Source organism: Salvia miltiorrhiza, chromosome 6, assembly GCF_028751815.1.
Source record: "Salvia miltiorrhiza cultivar Shanhuang (shh) chromosome 6, IMPLAD_Smil_shh, whole genome shotgun sequence".
NCBI lineage: Eukaryota > Viridiplantae > Streptophyta > Magnoliopsida > Lamiales > Lamiaceae > Salvia > Salvia miltiorrhiza.
Genome location: NC_080392.1, coordinates 10,416,944 through 10,436,538, shown reverse-complemented (window position 1 = coordinate 10,436,538; position 19,595 = coordinate 10,416,944). Strand labels below are relative to the sequence as shown.

Here is a 19,595-nt window from a genome sequence, read left to right as displayed (position 1 = left end):
TAACTAATTCTATCATGTAAGCTATCATGTAACCCCACTGCAACATCTTTACACCATGTGATCCTCCATCATAAAATAGGCTATCATGTAAGCTATCATGTAACCCCATTGCGGATGCTCTAATACCCCATATTGGAGGGAGTTTTGTAAGCTTCATGCATCCACTATTATTGGAATAGAACATGTTATCTTATACTCTATTCATCCCTTGAAAATATGTATTTTTTGTAATTAATTTTGGTACCTTTTATAAAAATATGCATTATTACATTATCTCAGTAATTATAAATTTTTCATAACACACTTACATAAAATTGTAGCGTAGAAAATGATGAATGTTTATAAAGGAGGGAGATGCATCCAAATGTTGTCACAAGCTGTGGCGCCGTAGCTCATGTCAAATTGTTTGAAATTATTTGTTTGTCAGTGGGTGGGTGTCGGCTTCCTCGGAAGAAATATTATTTTGACGTTCAATAGTAGTGATTGTGAAGGGAAAGGCGTTTTGCTTTTGTCTTATAGTACTAGGAAGAATATAATCCTCTCTATAATACTATCCATGTCAGAAGATCATTTCCATATCTCGGTACAAATACAATTCCGACCTTTTGTTTCTCTACTTTGTCCCACCTACAAATGTGACAATATTTCTTTTCTTTTCTTTTTCGCAGATGTTAATTAATTGATATGCTTATTAACCACCAAAGTAATTAATTATTGGATCACTTATACACTGACATCGCCAATACCTAGACGCGCGATTAGCAGCTGAGTAGTTAATTTATAGTAGTAATAATTTTTTTTATGATAAATTGTTGTGATAATGATTATCTGTCTCAATTCACATTTGAACATTATAGAATAGATAATAATAAATAATAATTAAATAATAAAAGATTATAAATGGAGAAAAATTCATGTAATTAAGCATCTAGGTAACTGTTTAGAATTGTTTACTCTCGTACCCGTCCAAGTGTGAATAATTGAGCACAATTTATTTTATAAATATAATAATTGATTATTTGTCTCAATATAATCAAACATCACAAAGTTATAAGCCTTAATAATAAATACTACCTCTGTCAACCAAGAGTATACAATAAATATTCGATTTGGCGTCCACAAAGAGTATATTACTTTCTTATTTGGGACATGACATCATTTTATCTTTTTAACTACAACCAATTACTTCTATATGGCCTCACACTCAATTCAACCACAACAGCATCTTGGCACAAAAAGCTAGAACCCGTTGGACAAAGGAGGGCGATCTGAACAGCAGCTTCTTTCATAAAGCTATTAAGGGTAGAAGAATCAAAAATGAGATTTCGGGCCTCCTGGTGGATGACATCTGGATCGATGAACCTGCTTCTGTTAAAAAAATGGTTAAAGATCACTTTCAAGCTCAATTCCGAAGCCCAAATTGCCAGCGGCCTGTACTACCGGAGGATTTCGTGTTCAAAAAAATCTCAAACGACACCAAAGATGCTCTCGACCACCCTTTCACCGAAGAAGAGATTAAGGAAGCAGTTTGGAACTGTGACAGTAGAAAAAGCCCAGGCCCGGATGGATTTATTTTCCTGTTCATGAAGAGCTGTTGGGATATAATTATAGAAGATCTTATCAAAGTTTTTAGTGAGTTTCACACGCACGGCAAACTGGCTAGAGGCTGCAATCCCTCGTTTGTCTTCCTGATTCCGAAGAAAGAAGGGGCGTCAGAGTTGAAGAACTTCAGACCAATCTCGCTCATTAACTGCATCTACAAGGTGATTGCAAAGGTTCTTGTGGCCAGGATGAAACCGGTGCTGAATCCCATCATCTCTGCTTGCCAAAGCGCCTTCATTGAAGGTAGATTCATTCTGGATGGCGTCGTCATCCTCAATGAAATTATTGAAGATGCGAAGAAAAGGAAAAAAGGTGTGGCTCTCTTTAAAGTTGATTTCGCCAAGGCCTACGACACCGTGGACTGGAACTTTCTTGACCTCATGCTCGAGAAAATGAATTTTAGTGTCACATGGAGAAAGTGGATCAGCGGGTGCCTTAGATCTGCTACTACAAACGTCTTGGTCAATGGTAGCCCTTCAGGGGAATTCCAGTTGGAAAGGGGTCTTCGACAAGGCGACCCGCTTTCACCTTTCCTCTTCCTCGTCGTGGCCGAAGGCTTGAATCTTCTCACGGAAAGATCAATTCAAAAAAAGTTGTTGGAGCCGTTTCAGATTGGGAACCAAGAGCTGAGTATCTCTCACCTCCAATATGCAGACGACACTATTTTTGTGGCGCCGGGTAAGAAAGAGAACGTCTGGGCGTTCAAGAGTATCCTTAAACTCTTCGAATTGTTGTCAGGTTTGACGGTTAATTTTGATAAGAGCTGTTTAATGGGCGTTGGTATTGATGATTCTCTTTGTGCTGAAATGGGTGAGTTGCTTGACTGTAAAGTAGGGGCTTTACCTACTAAGTATTTAGGCATGAAAATTGGTATGCGGCTCTCTTCGTCGACGGAGTGGGGTTACCTGGTGGACAAAGTCAAGAATAAGATTAAAGGGTGGAAGAACCGCAAGATCTCGTTTGCTGGTAGGATTACGCTTGTGCGATCCATTCTGTCTTCTATTCCAATTTTTCAGCTTTCTTTCTCCAAGGTCCCTAAATGCGTGTTGTCTGCAATTCGTTCCTCTATCTGTAAGTTCTTGTGGGGGGGTCTCGGAGGAAAGGAAAATTCATTGGGTGAAATGGGAGGATTTGTGCGCCGATAAGCGCTTTGGGGGGCTTAATCTTAAGGATCTGAACTGGTTTAACCAAGCTCTCATGGTTAAATGGATTTGGCATTTTCTCATGGAAAAGGATCTCTTGTGGGTTCAAGTTATCAAGGCTCGTTTTGGGGCTTTCACTTGGGATGGGGGAGTGGGTCTCTCTGCTGTTGGTAATAGAATCAATAGAGGTGGGTGGTGGAAGAATGTGGTGGGTCTGTGTCGGGGAGAAAACGGGAAGTGGTTTAGAGAGAATTTGGAGGTGAAAATTGGGGAGGGAGAATCCATGTCTTTCTGGCATGACTGCTGGGCGGGGGAGAAGAAGTTGCTGGAGTTGTTTCCTAGATTGTACCATCTCAGTTGTAATAAGGATGGCCTTGTTAATAGTATGGGGAGGTGGGTGGATGGTGAGTGGATCTGGGATCTTAGATGGAATAGAGAGCTTCGTGAGAGAGAGCAAGACCAGCTCCTTCTACTGACCTCCATTATCAAAAATGTTCGTTTAACTGCAGGTTTGAAAGATGGCTGGAGTTGAAAAGCTAGCAAGAATGGAAGCTTCTCGGTCAAGACTGCGTATGAGGAGCTCAGTTTCAAGGCTCGAACAATGACCGAACGTAGGGAAGAAAATGAATTTGCACTGATTTGGAAAACTCCGGCATCTGCAACAGCAATCACTACGGCATGGAAAGTTTTGAAAGGACGTTTGCCTACGGTCGACAATCTCCGAAGAAGACAGGTGGTTTTACAGCCAGCAGCCTGCTGTGTGCTCTGCAACTCGAGTGAAGAATCAATCGATCATCTCTTCTTCTCTTGTCATAAGTCAGACGAAATTTGGAAGAGTATTTTTCTCTGGATTGATAAGCAATCTGTTTGCCATACTAAGGCGAAGAACCATCTTAATGCTTTTATCAACCTTGGTAATAAAGATGATCTCTCTTTCCTCCTTCAAGTTTGGATTGGAACGGTCTGGTGTATCTGGAAGTGGAGAAACGATTGCATCTTCAACCAAGGAAACTGGAACAAGGAGAGGGTTGTTTCAGAGATTAAGGCAAAGATCTGGAGTTGGCTTTTGGCTTTCAACCTGCCGAAGAGCCCAGCTGTGTTCAATAGGTGGTTCAATGTGGTTTCACTGCTTGGTTGATTTTTTGGGCGCTGTTTGCCTCTTCTCTTCCTTTTATTTCTACTGACTTTGGTTTTTGTTGTATGGTACTACTGGTACCTCCTTCTCTTTTTCTTTCAATACAAGTTCTCTTTTCCGATCAAAAAAAAAAAAAAAAACCACAACAACCCATTTTTACTTAACACATATTTACCAACTATTTTCAAAAAAATTCGTGTCCACCAAAAATTGTACACTCTTGGTGGACGGAGGTAGTAGTATAAATAATACTAATATTAAAAAAAAATCAACATGGGCATGTCGATTAATATTTGGACACACCTTTAAAATTTATTTATTTGTACATGTCCGAACTTGTTTAAAAGAAAATTAACGTTGTTGGAAAAATTTTATGTTTTGATTTATGCCAAAACCCAACGACACGAACGCTAATGATGACCAAAATCTGCTAGGGACAAGGAAGCTCACAATTGAGAAACAATATGTTGAATTCTATATTTGAGAAAAAACTTAATTAAAGAAATTTTATGAAGAAGTTCAAAACTGATCAAGCCATTAACATATAGATCAGCGGAGCGCCAAACTGATCAGGCCATCAACATGAAGATAAGCGAAACACCAAGCTGATTAGGCCATCAACATGAGATAATCAGAATGACAAGTTGATCATACTCATGCTAGACTACCAACACGAAGACTTTACTGAAATATAATGTGTATTGATGGAAAACAAGTCGACTGAAGGATACGAAATTGGCTCAAACTCGAATTCACTGTATGTCACGTCAGCCCTAAAGTCAACTACTTAAATCAAAGTCTACCATTAATGTGTGGCTTTGAATTTATTAACTTAATAGATTTACCCTTAATTTGTTGGATGTATAAACCTATGATTTCTTAATGACGTTAAAATATTAGATAGACATTAATTAGTTGTACCGCGTAATAGAGAATTGCGTGACACAAAAACTCGCGCTATGCCAGATAACTAAACTAGTCATGAAGAGGTCTAGTTCAAGGGAAAAAATATTGTAGCACAAGTCTCTATTTTTAAAAATTTATTGATTCAACATGTCATACATGTTCAAATCCAATTTTAATAGAATAGTATTTGGACAAAATATATGTAACAAGAAAAGGTTAGATACTTTAAATAATTAATTATTTAAAATATTTGGCTCAAATTTAAAAAGGATTCAATTAATTTTATTATTTCTCCACATTGTAGTTTTGTTATAATTTTTGTACTTAAAAAAATATATTAGAAAATTACAAAGAAAACTATATACAATATGGACAAAACAATAATACTAGCTAAATTCTTTTTTATTTTAAACCCAAAATTTTGAATAAATCAATTTTTTAAAGGGTAATTGTAAAACAAGACACGAATTTTGACTCATTTTTTATTTTCAACACTAATTTTAAATCTTCGCAAATAAATACATATTCTTTTTAATTTTTGCAATTAAGATTTCAACTTAAGTTTCAAGCAAACAAAAAGATGACATGGCATCTCGTTTCCACTTTCTCAAATACTAAAATGACGTCGCTTCTCTCACGTGGAGAAAACGACATCGTTTTATTTTGGTCAATGCTGGCAACGAGATGCCATATCGTCTTTCCGGCTGCCTTAAATTTAAGTCAAAGCTCCAATTGCAAAAACTAAAAAGAGTAGTATGCATTTATTTGCAAAGATTTTAAAGTGATGTTGAAATTGAAAAATGGGTCAAAGTTCGTGTCTTATTTTGCAATTTACCATTTTTTAATATATTTAACCATTTTTTGTTCGGACATATTTTGTCCAAATAACATTATTAATTGGCAAAAACTTGGGTGAAGCTGAGTGTATGGGTAAAACGGGTGGTCGGGGCAGGGCTGGGGTGTGGGTGTCAGGGTGGTTGAAAAATATGAATACTTCAAAGTAATTATTGTTGTGATAAAAAGTACTCCATCCGTCCACAAAAGAGTGCCCCATTTGGGTGCCGACACGGATAATAAGAAAGTTGATAAAGTTGTTTTGAATGGGGTAAAAATTATAATAGGGGTAGTGTTAATGATATTGATTAGTTTGCGTTAATATTTTCTTGTCTTTTAGTTGTTGGGAGTTTAAACAATCCTACTTTTTATTGAGTCCGATTTTAAGATTGAAATTGACGAGAGAATCGTGTTTTTTTTAATGCCTATTTTAATGTTAAAGACTATTTAATTTTTATTTTATTGTATTGGGCTTGAAAGAACTGTAATATTCTCAAATCCTATAGGAGGGAAGCTTGCGGGCATTAAAATATTAAGCCTGATATTAATTAAGCTTGCGAGCACAGATTCTACAACATTAAAATATTAAGCCTAATATTAAGATTGAAATTGAAAGAACATTAAAATAGGCATTAAAATATTAAACCTAATAATATGAATATGCATTAAAATATGAATAAAATATTAAGCTTGCGGGCACAGATTCAATCCTACTCCAAAGAACATATTTTTTGAGTAATTTTGTTATGGTTGATGGTAAAATCTGATACTGTGTAATTAATGGTTAGAATAAAGCAAAACTTAATTAGAATTAAAGGTTAGAATAAAGCAAAACTTAATTAAAGGTTAGTAATTTTGCAAAAGACGGTCACAAATAGCGATTTTTTTGTAGTGTAGGCGTGGGGGAATTGGTTTCTTAGTTTTAATTAGTGAGTTAATTGTGTGGATTAATTGCATGGATTAAATAAAAGGATGGGTTTATTAATGGTTTAAGTTGTAAATAAATTGAAAAATAAGGGTATGAATGTACAAAAAGGTAAACATGACATTTTTTCGTGGAAAAAAAAGGGGGTAAGTAGGGCACTTTTTCTTGGACAGAGGGAGTAATAATCGATATAAAGAAATGTATTATTTGTCAAACATTACTTTTTTTACGACAATTATTATTTTTACTCACGAGACTTTTACTTTTCGTTCATTTCGTCAAGTAATTATTGTCCTGAGAGATGATAGATGAAGAAGCCTATCATTGAGTTAGGCACGTTGTTTGTAGAGTTATGGATATATTTTTTATTTATACATTCCTGGTGAGAATCAATCTCATGAAAGAGACCCGTCTCACGGTTTGATTTCAAAATTTACATAGTACTAACCATATTCTCATAATTGGGTTGCACATTGAATTTCCCCGCAATGCTAGCTTATATCAGTCAATCGGACAAGGTATTAACTAACAAACTTTTTCAGTTAATTAAGAGGAAAAGAAACAAGAATTACATTAACAAACAAAGATATATGAGATTCCTCAGTTGTAACGTATATATATCGAATAACGGAAAAGAAAAAAGAAAAAAAGTGGAAATTTATAAAATTCAAAGATCACGAAGCTGGCGAAGATTGATGGGAGAGATATATCTTTGGTCGCCGTCGAGCAACTGTTTGGCGATGATAAGGTTAGCAGCCTCGCTGGGGTGGTAAGGATCCCAGAATACGTGCTTGTCGCGGTCCGAACACAAGCTCGACGTCGGCCCGCATGGAATTACTCCGGCGTACTGCCCGCCGTTGCCGCAGCAAGCTTTGCTTGCTGTTGTAAATCCTGCACATGCAACCAACTCCATAATATTAATTCATAATGTTAATTTATTCACCCACAATCCTATTTTTTCTTTTTCTTTTTTTGTTGTTAATTATTGTTAATTTGAATACTATGAATTTGATTGAAAGTTGTTCAAACAATCTAGTTCATCAATCATGCATTTAATAAATTTGATTAATGAATATAGTTGCATCAATTTGATATGTTTATAATTAGTAGTATATCTATAATTAATTTAAATGCAAGTTTGCATGTGCGTAGGTGCGTGTGGGTACGTACGTAGTATTCATACAATTCAATGATCACCTAGAAAAGTATTGACAAAACGGAATATTCTTTCACACGGAACAAGAAATATTAATTCTAAACGCTTTAGAAAATCGTTCTGATTTTAATTTACATAGAGATCGAGAGAAGCAGATTTTTGCATAGGACAATATAAAAAATAAAATAGTATTGTAAATAACGTGAAAAGATAAAGTGGATAGAAGAAGAGATAGATGATAAGTAATGGTTACCGTATTTGGCATAATTTGTGATGAGTTCCATTACAAGATCATAGACATTAGCGTAAAGAAAAGTGGATCCAGGAAGATTCTCATTTAGTTGTTGCAGAAGATCCTTCAACTTAGCGTTGTATTGTTGTGCAAGCTTGTTTGGCAACGATACACATTCATTCTCACTCAATTGGTTGATCGTTTTCTGATAAGGGATGCACCCGATTGGCCCCACATTCCCCACTATGAACTTCCTCCCATCCAATTCGTAAATTCTCTGCATTTTCGTTTAATAATTAATTAAGAAACACAGAAATTAATATATAATTCATTATTTACAGAGCAATATAATATGATATGATATGCACCGTGAGTTGTGTTCTGAGATGATTGATCATATCATCAACAAAGGCGTCTGGGTTTTGTGAGATTCTTGCACCCATGGAGATGACAGGGAGGAGATAGTTGTTGAGAAAATCATTGGAGCCTATTGTGATTGAGAAAATTGATTTTTTCTGGAGATACTCTCTTGCTTCTGATGCCCCCAACACTTTGTCAATTTCTTTCCTTGTGATGTTGAAGTAATCTACTTGAATGTCCATTGATAGTCTGTTTACCTGTAAAAAAAAACATGTTATTGTTATTATATATTATAAAAGCTTATCTTAAATAAGAACTACGTACACATAAATTAGCTAAGGTTGCTTACAAAGATACTTCCTGTAGCATTCAAGATTCCGCCGCCGCCTGATGCATAGTTGACGCCGTATAATATAGCGCTTCCGGTGGTGTTGGGGGCGAGAAACGGCAACGCATAACCCGGCTCCCCTAGCTCCTCCCCTGAGACGGTGAAAAAGAGAGTATTAATTTAGCCCTTTGTCACTTCGATTCATATATATATTGAGTTTTTTTTTTAAAATGGCTGGGAGAGAGGAGGAGGAGGCTTACCGACTATATCCCCGATGGTCCTTCCGTTGGTGAAGCGGCCGGTCGGATTCCCATCGGAAGCCTTGAAATCAATACCATTGGGCGTGATATCAGCTTTGGACAATGTCTGCAAATAGTTGTTGTTTCCGGCATCAACCAATGAATCTCCAAAAATAAATGATGCCCCCTTTGTCAAATCTATGTCATCTTGCGAAATCCCATATTCCATCCAATTTTCACTCAGGAGCAACACTAATACTACAACGTAATTAAATCTCAAGGCCATCACGCAAATCAAATACACAAGAACCAGATTTCAATAATAATACCTATGTATATATAAATGTGAAACAAAAATAAAATCGTGGTTTGACGACTTGAGTTTTATAGAAAGGAAAAGCTGGGATTTTGTGGGGTTAGGTCATCAACGTTTGGACTTGTCGTATCTTAACGTGCATGGACTATAAGAGTTGCTTTTGTGATAAGCAAGATCGTATCAACTCAAGTCAAATTAAAGGAGGTATTTATTTAAGATTAATAGTATGTATTTGTGGAGGTTTATGTTCGAAATGAGAATCTTCTAGTGACAATTTAATTAGGTGTGTTTGGTGGATGGGGTTTGAATAGTTTTAGGAGAATGTGAATGATTGGGAAATAAAAGTTATAAATTGGAAGGTGATAAAACGGTGAACTAACATGCCTCGTGCACATACAGATGGTTCTGTTTTAGTCTATCTGTCCTGTAATTACTTGTTATTTTTCTTTCTCAGATCCTTCTCCACTTTGAAGATTTGCGTTCTTTAATCTATACTATAGTTTAGAAGGCAATAAAATATGTACACTTATTATTGCAATGAAATAAAAGGCTATATTGAGTATAGAGTGCCGTAAGCTAATTAATTAAGTGGTTGCTCGGCTGGAGTTGACTACTGCAGAATTCAAATTACCCTTATCACTACAACACAGAAATCAGGAAAATATTTAGAAATGGTAAGTTTCAGTTGTTTAAGTTTAGAATTCTACCCTTATCTCTGGTCAATGAGGCCTAACTCAAGTGACAAAGTTGAGGCACCCGAAGACTCTCCTTTATGAGAGATTTTGGATTCAATCCCGCCTAATTCTTAAAAAACAAAGGTTAGAATTTTACATGAAAAACGAAAAATGTAATCCACATTATAGAAATAACGTCTACTTAGAAAATGATCATCAAACCCTACCCTAGTTCCCCAACTCTCTCGACGCTTCACTATAGTTGTATAACTTAAAGAAATTAATTAGAACTTTTATTTTGCAAATGAAGCATAGACCGCTCAAATAGCCCTCTTTCATCTCTGCTACTCTATATTTCTGGTGCTTGGGCTTATTCCAAAAGCTCTATCATTGATATGATTGTATAAATATCACATGCACTTAAGTTTTCGAAAAGTGTCCTTGGGCGTGAAGCTTCGCTTGCACTTAAGTTTTCGTGATATACATGTAGTGCCTATATTTCATTTAATTCATAAAATTATCATTCCAATTGGCTATTTAAAAAAAATCGATACTAATCACTTTTTGTAATTTTATTTGAGTCTCTGTTGTTACTTCCATAATTTTGCATGTATTTTCCAGGACTTAGGGTAGAAAATATATATGAGCCCGGTAAAAGGAAGACCCATTAACTTACATATTTTGAGCTCATTTGCAAAAAGCCCAAACTCATCTAAAAAAAAAATTAAAAGTTTTGGGGTAATTATTATATGGGTCAATACCCTCCAAAAGTATTAACCTTGGGCATAATCTGATTTTAACCACTAATAAAATATTATATCTGTAAAATTATGAATTTTAAGTATATTCTAATTTAACTTTTAATAAAATATTCTGCGTATAAATATTTAAATTTTTAATTGATTATGATTTTAAGTACAAGAATAGTATTAAGCAACATACGTAGATTTAATTAGGGTGGATTTAATTTATTCATTTTTTAAGTATGAAACAATATTGTTTAGCATTTATAAGACACGTAAAATTAAAATGCCACGTATGTGGCCGGATACTATTCTCGTAGTTAAAATAAAAAAATAATTAAAAGTTTAAATATGTATACGCAGAATTTTTTGTTAGAAATTAAAACTAGAATATGCTCAAAGTTCGTGGTTTTACAGGTAGAATGTTTTGTTAGGGGTTAAAATTAGAATATGCCCAGAGTTTGTGGTTTTAACACGCCATTAACTCTAAGTCTCTAATTTTATTCATAGCTCCTATTTTACTAATCATAGCCTTCTAATTAAAATAATAATTATTATTATATTAAATTTACTAATTTATCTTCATAACTCCAAATTAAACATCAACTAAATTATTTTTTATTAATTTTAAATTAAAAATTTGTCATGAATTTTAATTTACATGCATATCAGATATTTTTTATAAATCAAAAAAATATGCGGAATATAAATATCTTATATTCTACCATTTGTTTTTAAAATTAGTCAAATTTGAATCTTGAAAAAAATCTTTAATTTGGTGTACAAATAATAAAAAATATGACAGTTCCGGTTCCGAACCGCCGGTTCCGATTCGAACCGTGCTTCATTTTTTTTTTGTTTAATGTTTTATGTATTCAAATAAAATATGCTTTAATTAAATGAAATATGCTTTAATAAAATAAAAGACACAACAAAATATAAATTGCATAATTACTTTATTTCAATGTTGAACTTATAAATTACAACTCTTACAAATACAATTTAAGTTACAAAGTTGCACCTAACAACTCTTATAAATATAATTTACAAATTACAACTTTTGGATGCTAAAATAAAATTACAACTTTTAATTTACAACTTGTAATTTGGGGAAAAAAAGAAATAAAAGAAATAGGCTTAATTATAATATTTAAGTTATAATTAAGTTGCCTACGTATCCCGAAGGAATCAAAGTCCACGTAGTTCTCTTACCTTCGTCTTACCTTTGGTGACACCGCATAATCATGAAGTCTTCTACATATCAAAGTCGAAGTCATCGTCAAAGTCTTCCTCTTCGGTGCATTGAGATGACTCGCTCGCATCGGTGGTGTCGCCTTCGATCGTGGATATGGGGTACTCTACGAATAAATCATCACATTTATTTTCTTGCTCTCTAGCTTCGGCAAATGTATGATTTTTGAGCAATAGTTGGGCTTCAAGATTATGCGGTGCCATTTGGGATCTTCGTTCATCGAGCATGTATCTCATTTCGCTAAAAGCTTGCTCGACTGCTACAGTTGATGTCGGGACGAAAAAGATCTCTTTCGCCATGATTGCAAGGATGGGGTATTGGCCTTGCTTAATTGACCACCAATTCAACACGTCCACGTCATTTGGCCATGCATTAAGCAATTCCCCTACCTTTGGCTGCCTAAGGTATTCTTCTAATTCAGAAATTTGTGTTTGACTATTACTATGACCTTTGTTGGCGAATTTTTTTTGAAGCATTTGACCCGCTTGAGTACTAGTGTCAAATCCATAAGAGGTAGACCCAGTACTCCTAACAGTTTGTTTTCGAGAAATATTTGCACTATATTTTGAAGTAAAATCTTGAAAAAATATTTGTAAATCACAATAAAGACTACTTTTGATATTCATAAAGTTTGGCATATCCAAAGCTTCATAAGTAACACCCTCGCTATAGGTTATATCTTGAAAAAAATGATAATAAATTTCTAAAAGGTTGCAAACACCTTCGTATTTGAAAGACAGGTCTAAACATTTTGCAATTAAAAAAACATTAGGAATATATTTAAAATATTTTAACCATTTTAAAATCATAAAGTAACGGATCTTTGTTACTTTTCTTTAGTACTACAAATACTTAATTGAGCCATTATCATAGTACAATGAACAAGAACACGTGAGCAAGTAGGATAATAGACACCCTATAAATCTTTAATAGCGGTCTCAAAAACTTTAAGTAATTGCACAAGATCATAACAATCATCCCAATAAGATGACAATAAAATCATAGAACTCACTTCACTTGTAAAAAAATTTATTAATAAATCCTTAAATTCGTATGTTGAATTCAACATTTCATATGTTGAATTCCACCTAGTGCACACGTCTATGTTAAAGCACTTGCTACGTCCAGTTTGAGCTTTACAAAATTTTAGCCATAACCTATGTAATTTTTACTTATCACGTAACATTTCAACAGCTTGCCTAATTGGTTTTATTGATTTATCCAAATCCTTAAGGCCATCTTGAACACACAAATTTAAGATATGAGCAATGCAACCAGTATGAAAATACTTACCTTGTAGTGAAGGATTACATGCACAAATTAAAGAAGCCACACTAGCGGTATTGGCACTTGCATTGTCAAAACCAATTGAAAATATTTTTTTAGTAATCTTGAATTGTTGCAAAATTTTCCAGATAATAAGAGCAATATTTTCGGCCGTATGAGCACAATTGAATTTTTTAAAAGCAATAACACGTTTGTTCAATTTCCATTGCAAATCAATCCAATGAACAATCATACCAATATAAGAATTATGTTGAAATGCACATGTCCATATATCGAAGCACACAGAAACTCTATGTGGTAAAGTAGTCAAAATATTACGCAATTGAATTTTACATCTTCTAGCTAATTTAACTATGGTTCTAGTCATAGTTGTACGTGGGATTCTTTTAGCTAAGGAATTATATGCTAATTTCATGGCATTTTCAAAATTCATGCTATCGGCAAATCGAAAAGCAAGAGATTCGGTACTAACAAATTTAGCCATAACTTCCATAGCAACAATATCGTTAAACTTATAAAGAGAGATTTCGGACGTACCTTGCTCGCCGAGGGTAGAGGTGAGTTGCGTTTGTTTACCTTTACCGTTGGTGGGAGGATGCACATTTTTTATATGCTTGTTGTAGGTGCCATAATCATTCCCCTCGTTGAAAACATAGGATTTGCCACAAATGTTGCACACAGCCTTCGTGACAGTTTCGCCGGTTTCGGGATCTTTCATTTGTACTTTTTTGAAGTACACCGTGAAGACGTTGGACCGCGAAGCTCGTTCCTTCTTGCTCGTTGTCGATCGTCTAGGTCGGAGCGGTCCAAGCTCGTCCATCTCGTTCCTTCTTGCTTGTTGTTGAGCAAGGCGCTCCGCCATTTCTGCATCGGCCCAGATTTGTGCCTCCTCTATTTCTTCATGTTCACGACGATTGGGCACCCTTCGAAATTGAGAAGTAGGATCCTCACTCCCAACATAGGTTGATTCGTCGGGATCATCTCGAATAACAATCCCATGTAGACGACGAAGGGCGTGGGGTTTATTTCCAATAGTAGCAGTGTAGTCAGGTCCGGGTTTTTCGCCCTTGACTACGACCAGAGCCGAAATCGGAAGCAGTCATTTTTGTAGTGAGGATGATAAATGAAAGAAGGAAGAAGAGTAGTAGAGAGAATGCAGAGAGTAATAAAGAGAGGATAATATAGGATTTGCTAATAGAAAGAGGGTAATAGAGAGATAGAAAGTGAGTTTTAGTATAGATAAATGCAGAGAAAAAGAGTAATATAGAGAGTTTTTGTAGAGAGAATTGCAGAGAAAGAGTGAAGAGATGATAATTGGTGTGAGGAAAAATGAAGGGAATTAAGGGTGTATTTATAGGAAGATTTTGAGGTGAATTTGAGATGAATTTGAGGTGAATTTTGGTCAAATTTAACATTTGAATTTGAAATTCAAATTTAAGTCTGCAATGCAGACGATCCCCTTCATTATTTTGCAGCAAAAGAGGGCTGCCATGCATTAAAGATGGCTGCCAAAGCCTACAAACTGCCATGCAAATGTCCAGGGTCGGAAAACGAGGCGGTTCGCAGCAGACGGTTCCGCTCGGTTCCGGTTCAGATCCGGTTCTGATGCGGTTCCCGATTCCATGGTTCCGGTTTCGATTCGAAACTGGGAACCGGTGGTTCGACCAATCAGTAACCGAACCGCATGGAGACGGTTTCGGTTCTGGTTCGAAACCGTGTGAGATAGTTCCAGTTCCAGAACCGTGCCGGTTCAGTTCGGTTCACAGTTTCGATTTTTTTAGCCACCTCTACTATAGCTACGTGGAATTTTATTAGTTATAATTAGTCTATGTGGACGTGGATACCTATTTTAACTGCAACAGGAATTTTATCTCCCTAAAGATGTGATGGACATTATCCAAGCTTCATGGCATGATTTTGTTAAGCATATGTACCGCACAGCTAACACAATTGCGCATAGGGATGCCATGGGCTAACCGGGCCCGGTGGTACGTTCCGAAAGTCAACGGTTTGGGCCCGGATAGTTGACCACAGGCCGATTCTAGAACGGACCTAGAATTACGGTTCAGCAATTCTCGGCTCGTGAACCACCGGTTTCGGCCCGGGATGCGAGGCGGCAGGTGGCAGGCGTAGGGGCGGCAGGGTGGCAGTTTGACCGCAGGGCTAGGGGCACGGCAGGTGGGCGGAACCAGCGGTTTTGGGCGGTTAATCGTCGGTTTTCAAACCGGCGATTAACCGTCGAAAACCGCCGGTTATCGGCTGATTTTTTATTTTATTTTATTTTTATTTTTTCAAAATTCAAATTCGAATTTCTCCCACCCAATTTTATCTATAAATACCCCCATTCTTCCACCTTCAAACTCACCCCATTGTGTTAACAATTCTACATTCTATTATCTTCTACTTCTAATTCTCTTCCATTCTTTATGTGCTATTGCTCTTGTTAAATTACTCTTGCTCTTGCTCTATAATTCTTTTGTTATTCTCTTGCTTAATTGTTTTACTTTATTTTTCTTGCTTTACATTATATTACTACTAGTACTACTACTAAATACTATACTATATATTTCAGTTACACTATCACTACTCTCACTTGCTTTACTTTATTGTTCTTGTTTTACATTATATTACTACTAGTACTAATATTAAGTACTAAATACTATCTACTATATTATATATTTTAATTACACTATCACTACACTCACTTGCTTTACTGTATGGTTCTTACTTTACATTAGTAGTAACTACTAAGTACTAAATACTATCTACTATGCTATATATGTAATGCCCCGCTCTTTTAAATACATATTAGATTAAATATGTGCATTAGTTATAAATTTTTTTTTAATTATTTATTGTGATTATTTTGTTCAGATAATATTATTTCAGCAAAAGTCTGTATAAGAGATACAGAGCTGCGATTTAATATTCAATCATGAATCAAACCAATAATTAAATTATTGGTTTAGCTACACATTGAAACTTTGCATTACCAGTTGATTGATTCAATAGTATTAGAAATTTTAGATTTATAATCGATTTCATAAATCGTGTTATTTAAATCGAATTGTTAGAATTATAATTTGAGATCATATGCATAATAATTTTATTATTTCGCGTTATATGTGTTAAGGTATTAAGTCGCGAATTAATTCCGACTTTCACGTATTAAATCTCAAGATTGAGGATTTAATTTATATAAATACGACGAGTATTTATTAAACAAGAATTGGAGAATTATTACAGGAACTAGGAGAAACTAGATCACGGCACTACACGTATTTCTCGATTTTTCATCCAACACAACAATTCCTACATGTTAGTCAAAAAGCAGCTCCCACAATTGTCAAAAAGTTGCGGCAAGCCATTCAACAATGGCAACATTTCTTTTCACACTGCAGCCACCTACCACCTCAATTCCCTATAAATAATCCTCGAAGCAGCATTTGTAAATACACCCAAAACCAAAGAAAAAAAAAGATTCATCTGCAATCTAGAGAAAGAGAGGAGCAGGTGAAGGGTTGGGAGAAAAGGTGAATAGTGAAGTACTGTTCAAGTGAATAGTGACAGTCGTCGCGAATAGTGAAATTCGTGAATAGTGAAAATTAGATAGTAATTTTCACGGGGAATAACGGGTTGTGAGTTGAGTGTTGTGAGTGTTGTAAACACTGTATATTTTTCTCCCTTGTTAAATAGATCTGCAGCAGCTCCGGAGACGTAGGCATAATTGGCCGAACTCCGTTATCAAATTTGTGTCTTTATTTTGTCAAAAGATGCAAATTTCAACAATCAAATTTTCAAAAGTTGCAACTCCCGGTACCAAAAATTTCCACCATTTTGATTATGTTGTCTGCAGAAACTCCTCTATAAATTGAGGAGAGTTCTGCAGAAGGAAGAAGTGCAGCAAGAGGTGTGAGGCAAGAGAGAGTTTAGGAGAATTTTTAAAATTTCTTAATTGCAAGAGCTCAAGTGAGCTCCCTTCGCCAGGCTATTTCTTCGCCGACCGGCCACTAGGCTCTGAACCGAGAACGTGTACTCGTTCCTCCATCTTCAGGCTACCAAACCCAACAATCGAAAGGCCGAAGCCTTCTCTATATTTTCCTGACCAAAGGCCGCAATATCCTTCGGAGGCCAACGTCGAATTCCCGACTTAGCCACCGGCCAACTTACGGCTTTCGTTTCTCACTATCCTTACGACGAAAAAGGATTGAGAAAACACCGTTGTGTAGCCTGATCTACCTCGCACGAGGAAGACTAAGTCGTAGACCTTCGCGGCTAAACACCATCGCGGAACGACGACCAGAAAACCCCCGACGAACAACTTCCATTAGTGCTCACTTGGACAAGGGTAAGTTGACGCCCTTATTTCGATGCATTCCCGTTTCTATTATATTATGGGAAATTTCTGGGGTATAGATGGGAGTGTGGTGAATATTTGTACAAAGTTTCATGTTATTTGAACTTCGTTTACTACTCTTTTAAAATTTGAGAAGTCTACTGCCAGTATCTGCTGAAACTGTCGTGAGGCAGATGATTAGGTTAATTATTTCAGTAACCATATGTTGATATTTAGCTCTCAAATTTTTATTCTATGAAGATATATGTGTTAGATATCTACATATAAAATTTGAGCTCATTCAGGTAACGTTTGCTATTTTTCAAAAAATCTGGACTTTCAGTTGGCAGAAACTGCCGAATCTGGTAGGCGATGGGAAAATCGCTATATCTCTTAAACTACTTGGAGTTTTTCAACATACTTTTTTTTCAATTAAACTAGACTCAAATAGGTTTCTATTGATATAAAATTCGACTCCATACGAGTTCGGAGTAAAAGCAGTTTATTAGTTGAAGTTGAATCTATACAGTTTTGTTGAGATGGAAATGATTCAAAATAATTCCTATTAAGGATTTTAAAGTTTTATTGTTGATAAAATATCACTTTTAGATTATAAATGAGCTATTGATGTGTATATATATATATTGGTGATTGGCATTATTAAATGGGGAAAAGGAAAACGTTTTATGTTTATATAATTATTCTTTATTTATAATAGATAAATAAATGAATAATATAAAATGGAATTTCCTACATCCTCAAAGGTACATGAAATATTTTGATAAAGGAAGAACGATTGTATATGAGTTAGATATAGTCGTTTAAGGAAATATGGGTAGTTAGAGAAATGAGTGAATAGTGATTCACTGCATTTGTTGTTATCTTTTCTATTATTCACTCGAACACATGTTTTCGTGTTATCAAAGGTTCAAATAAACAAAAGCGTCTGAGTAACCTATCGCGCTAAGGAAAGAGAATCATTGTCTTAAGTAGCAAAACACTGCAATCAGGTGGGCATTACTTTTACTATACGTATATAGAGATCCCCTACGTATCGTAGGCCTCTTATACGAATGAATGCATGAGATGATCTAACTGTTAATTTCAGTTTCATATATATCAAATGAGTTTAAATGTTACATTCAAGCAAGTTATTTCATGACAAAATCTTTGAGTTAAAGTTATTTCAAGTATTGTCTTGCCATAAAATGTTTAAATTTTAGTATGATATCTATCTGCTTTGGCTTTGCCAATGATGCAATCGAATTCGGGTCCTGAGCAGTTGATAGCTATCCTGCCAGGACTAGTGTACACCAGTGACCGTGAGTCATCTAGCGGGTTGGCCGGTCAAGTGACCGTGAGAGGTGGCCACCTCTCCGGCACACAGTTCCAGATATGATAGATTACAAGAGAACTTAGACTGCAGTCGAACTTTAAGAATCACAAATGAATTTAGTAAGCTTGGGCCTTTTTAGCGAAAAACTCCCTTGCTGTACTGTTTATGATGGCACGACAATTTACAGTTTTGAAGCATGTATTTTTATACCTAGGCATACGTGCCCACTGAGTGCTTTTGTACTCAGCCCTGCATATGTTTTCTAAATGTGCAGGTTGAGCTGATGTGATGATGGTGTTGCAATGAGCGGAGTCTCCAGGGTTGTTAATAAATAGTTAACCTGTCTAGAATATGTCTTCATACATATGTCTAGCTACTTTCCGCTGCAAGATGTTGTTGATGTTATAGTATGTTATGTCATACTTTGAGTCTTAAGAGAATGGTTTCATATGATGTATAACTTGATTAATGATATTAATTAAGTTTTATGCTGTCTTTCATAGACTATTTTCAATTGAGTATTCATGAATGAAAATGACGAGTTTTATTAAGATGAGTAAGTTTTACGGCTATAAATGACGCCCCTTTTCTTCCCCTTCTTCTTTAACCCCATCCCTAGTCGTAGATCACTCGGCTTAACTATCCTTAGTTAGGGCGGGCTGTGACAAAGTGGTATCAGAGCCAAGGAAAGCTCTGAATTATAAGTCTTGAGTTTAGTCTAGAATGAGTCACTAGACTAATAGTTATTAACAACCGTGAGCTCAGCGCACCATCACACCAGACTCAACGAGG

At 35.5% G+C, this 19,595-nt stretch overlaps 2 protein-coding genes and 1 long non-coding RNA gene across 3 annotated transcripts; 2 read left to right on the top strand and 1 right to left on the bottom strand.

The window, feature by feature from the left end:
- The first annotated feature begins 3,345 nt into the window (after nucleotides 1-3,345).
- LOC130990474 (uncharacterized) lies at nucleotides 3,346-3,882 on the top strand. The gene has a single exon (XM_057914705.1). The coding sequence runs from the start codon at nucleotides 3,346-3,348 to the stop codon at nucleotides 3,880-3,882; it is 537 nt and encodes a 178-aa protein (XP_057770688.1).
- Nucleotides 3,883-7,067: 3,185 nt separating this feature from the next.
- On the bottom strand, nucleotides 7,068-9,367 carry LOC130988585 (GDSL esterase/lipase At2g23540). Its single transcript, XM_057912465.1, has 5 exons — nucleotides 8,881-9,367; nucleotides 8,642-8,772; nucleotides 8,301-8,549; nucleotides 7,954-8,209; nucleotides 7,068-7,435 (listed from the first exon to the last, which is right to left on the bottom strand). The coding sequence occupies exons 1-5, from the start codon at nucleotides 9,143-9,145 to the stop codon at nucleotides 7,212-7,214; spliced, it is 1,125 nt and encodes a 374-aa protein (XP_057768448.1). The 5' UTR covers nucleotides 9,146-9,367; the 3' UTR covers nucleotides 7,068-7,211.
- Nucleotides 9,368-16,274: 6,907 nt separating this feature from the next.
- LOC130988584 (uncharacterized) lies at nucleotides 16,275-19,317 on the top strand. Its single transcript, XR_009090143.1, has 2 exons — nucleotides 16,275-17,479; nucleotides 18,394-19,317. It is a non-coding gene; the product is annotated as an uncharacterized LOC130988584 (long non-coding RNA).
- The last annotated feature ends 278 nt before the right edge of the window (nucleotides 19,318-19,595 follow it).

Excerpts from the sequence above, each read along its gene's own strand:
- LOC130990474 (XM_057914705.1), top strand. The coding sequence starts at position 3,346 with ATGACCGAACGTAGGGAAGAAAATGAATTTGCACTGATTTGGAAAACT.
- LOC130988585 (XM_057912465.1), bottom strand. The coding sequence starts at position 9,145 with ATGGCCTTGAGATTTAATTACGTTGTAGTATTAGTGTTGCTCCTGAGT. Across the intron at positions 8,210-8,300 it reads ATCTCAGAACACAACTCACG|AGAATTTACGAATTGGATGG; the intron begins GTGCATATCATA and ends ACGAAAATGCAG. Across the intron at positions 7,436-7,953 it reads CACAAATTATGCCAAATACG|GATTTACAACAGCAAGCAAA; the intron begins GTAACCATTACT and ends TTGCATGTGCAG.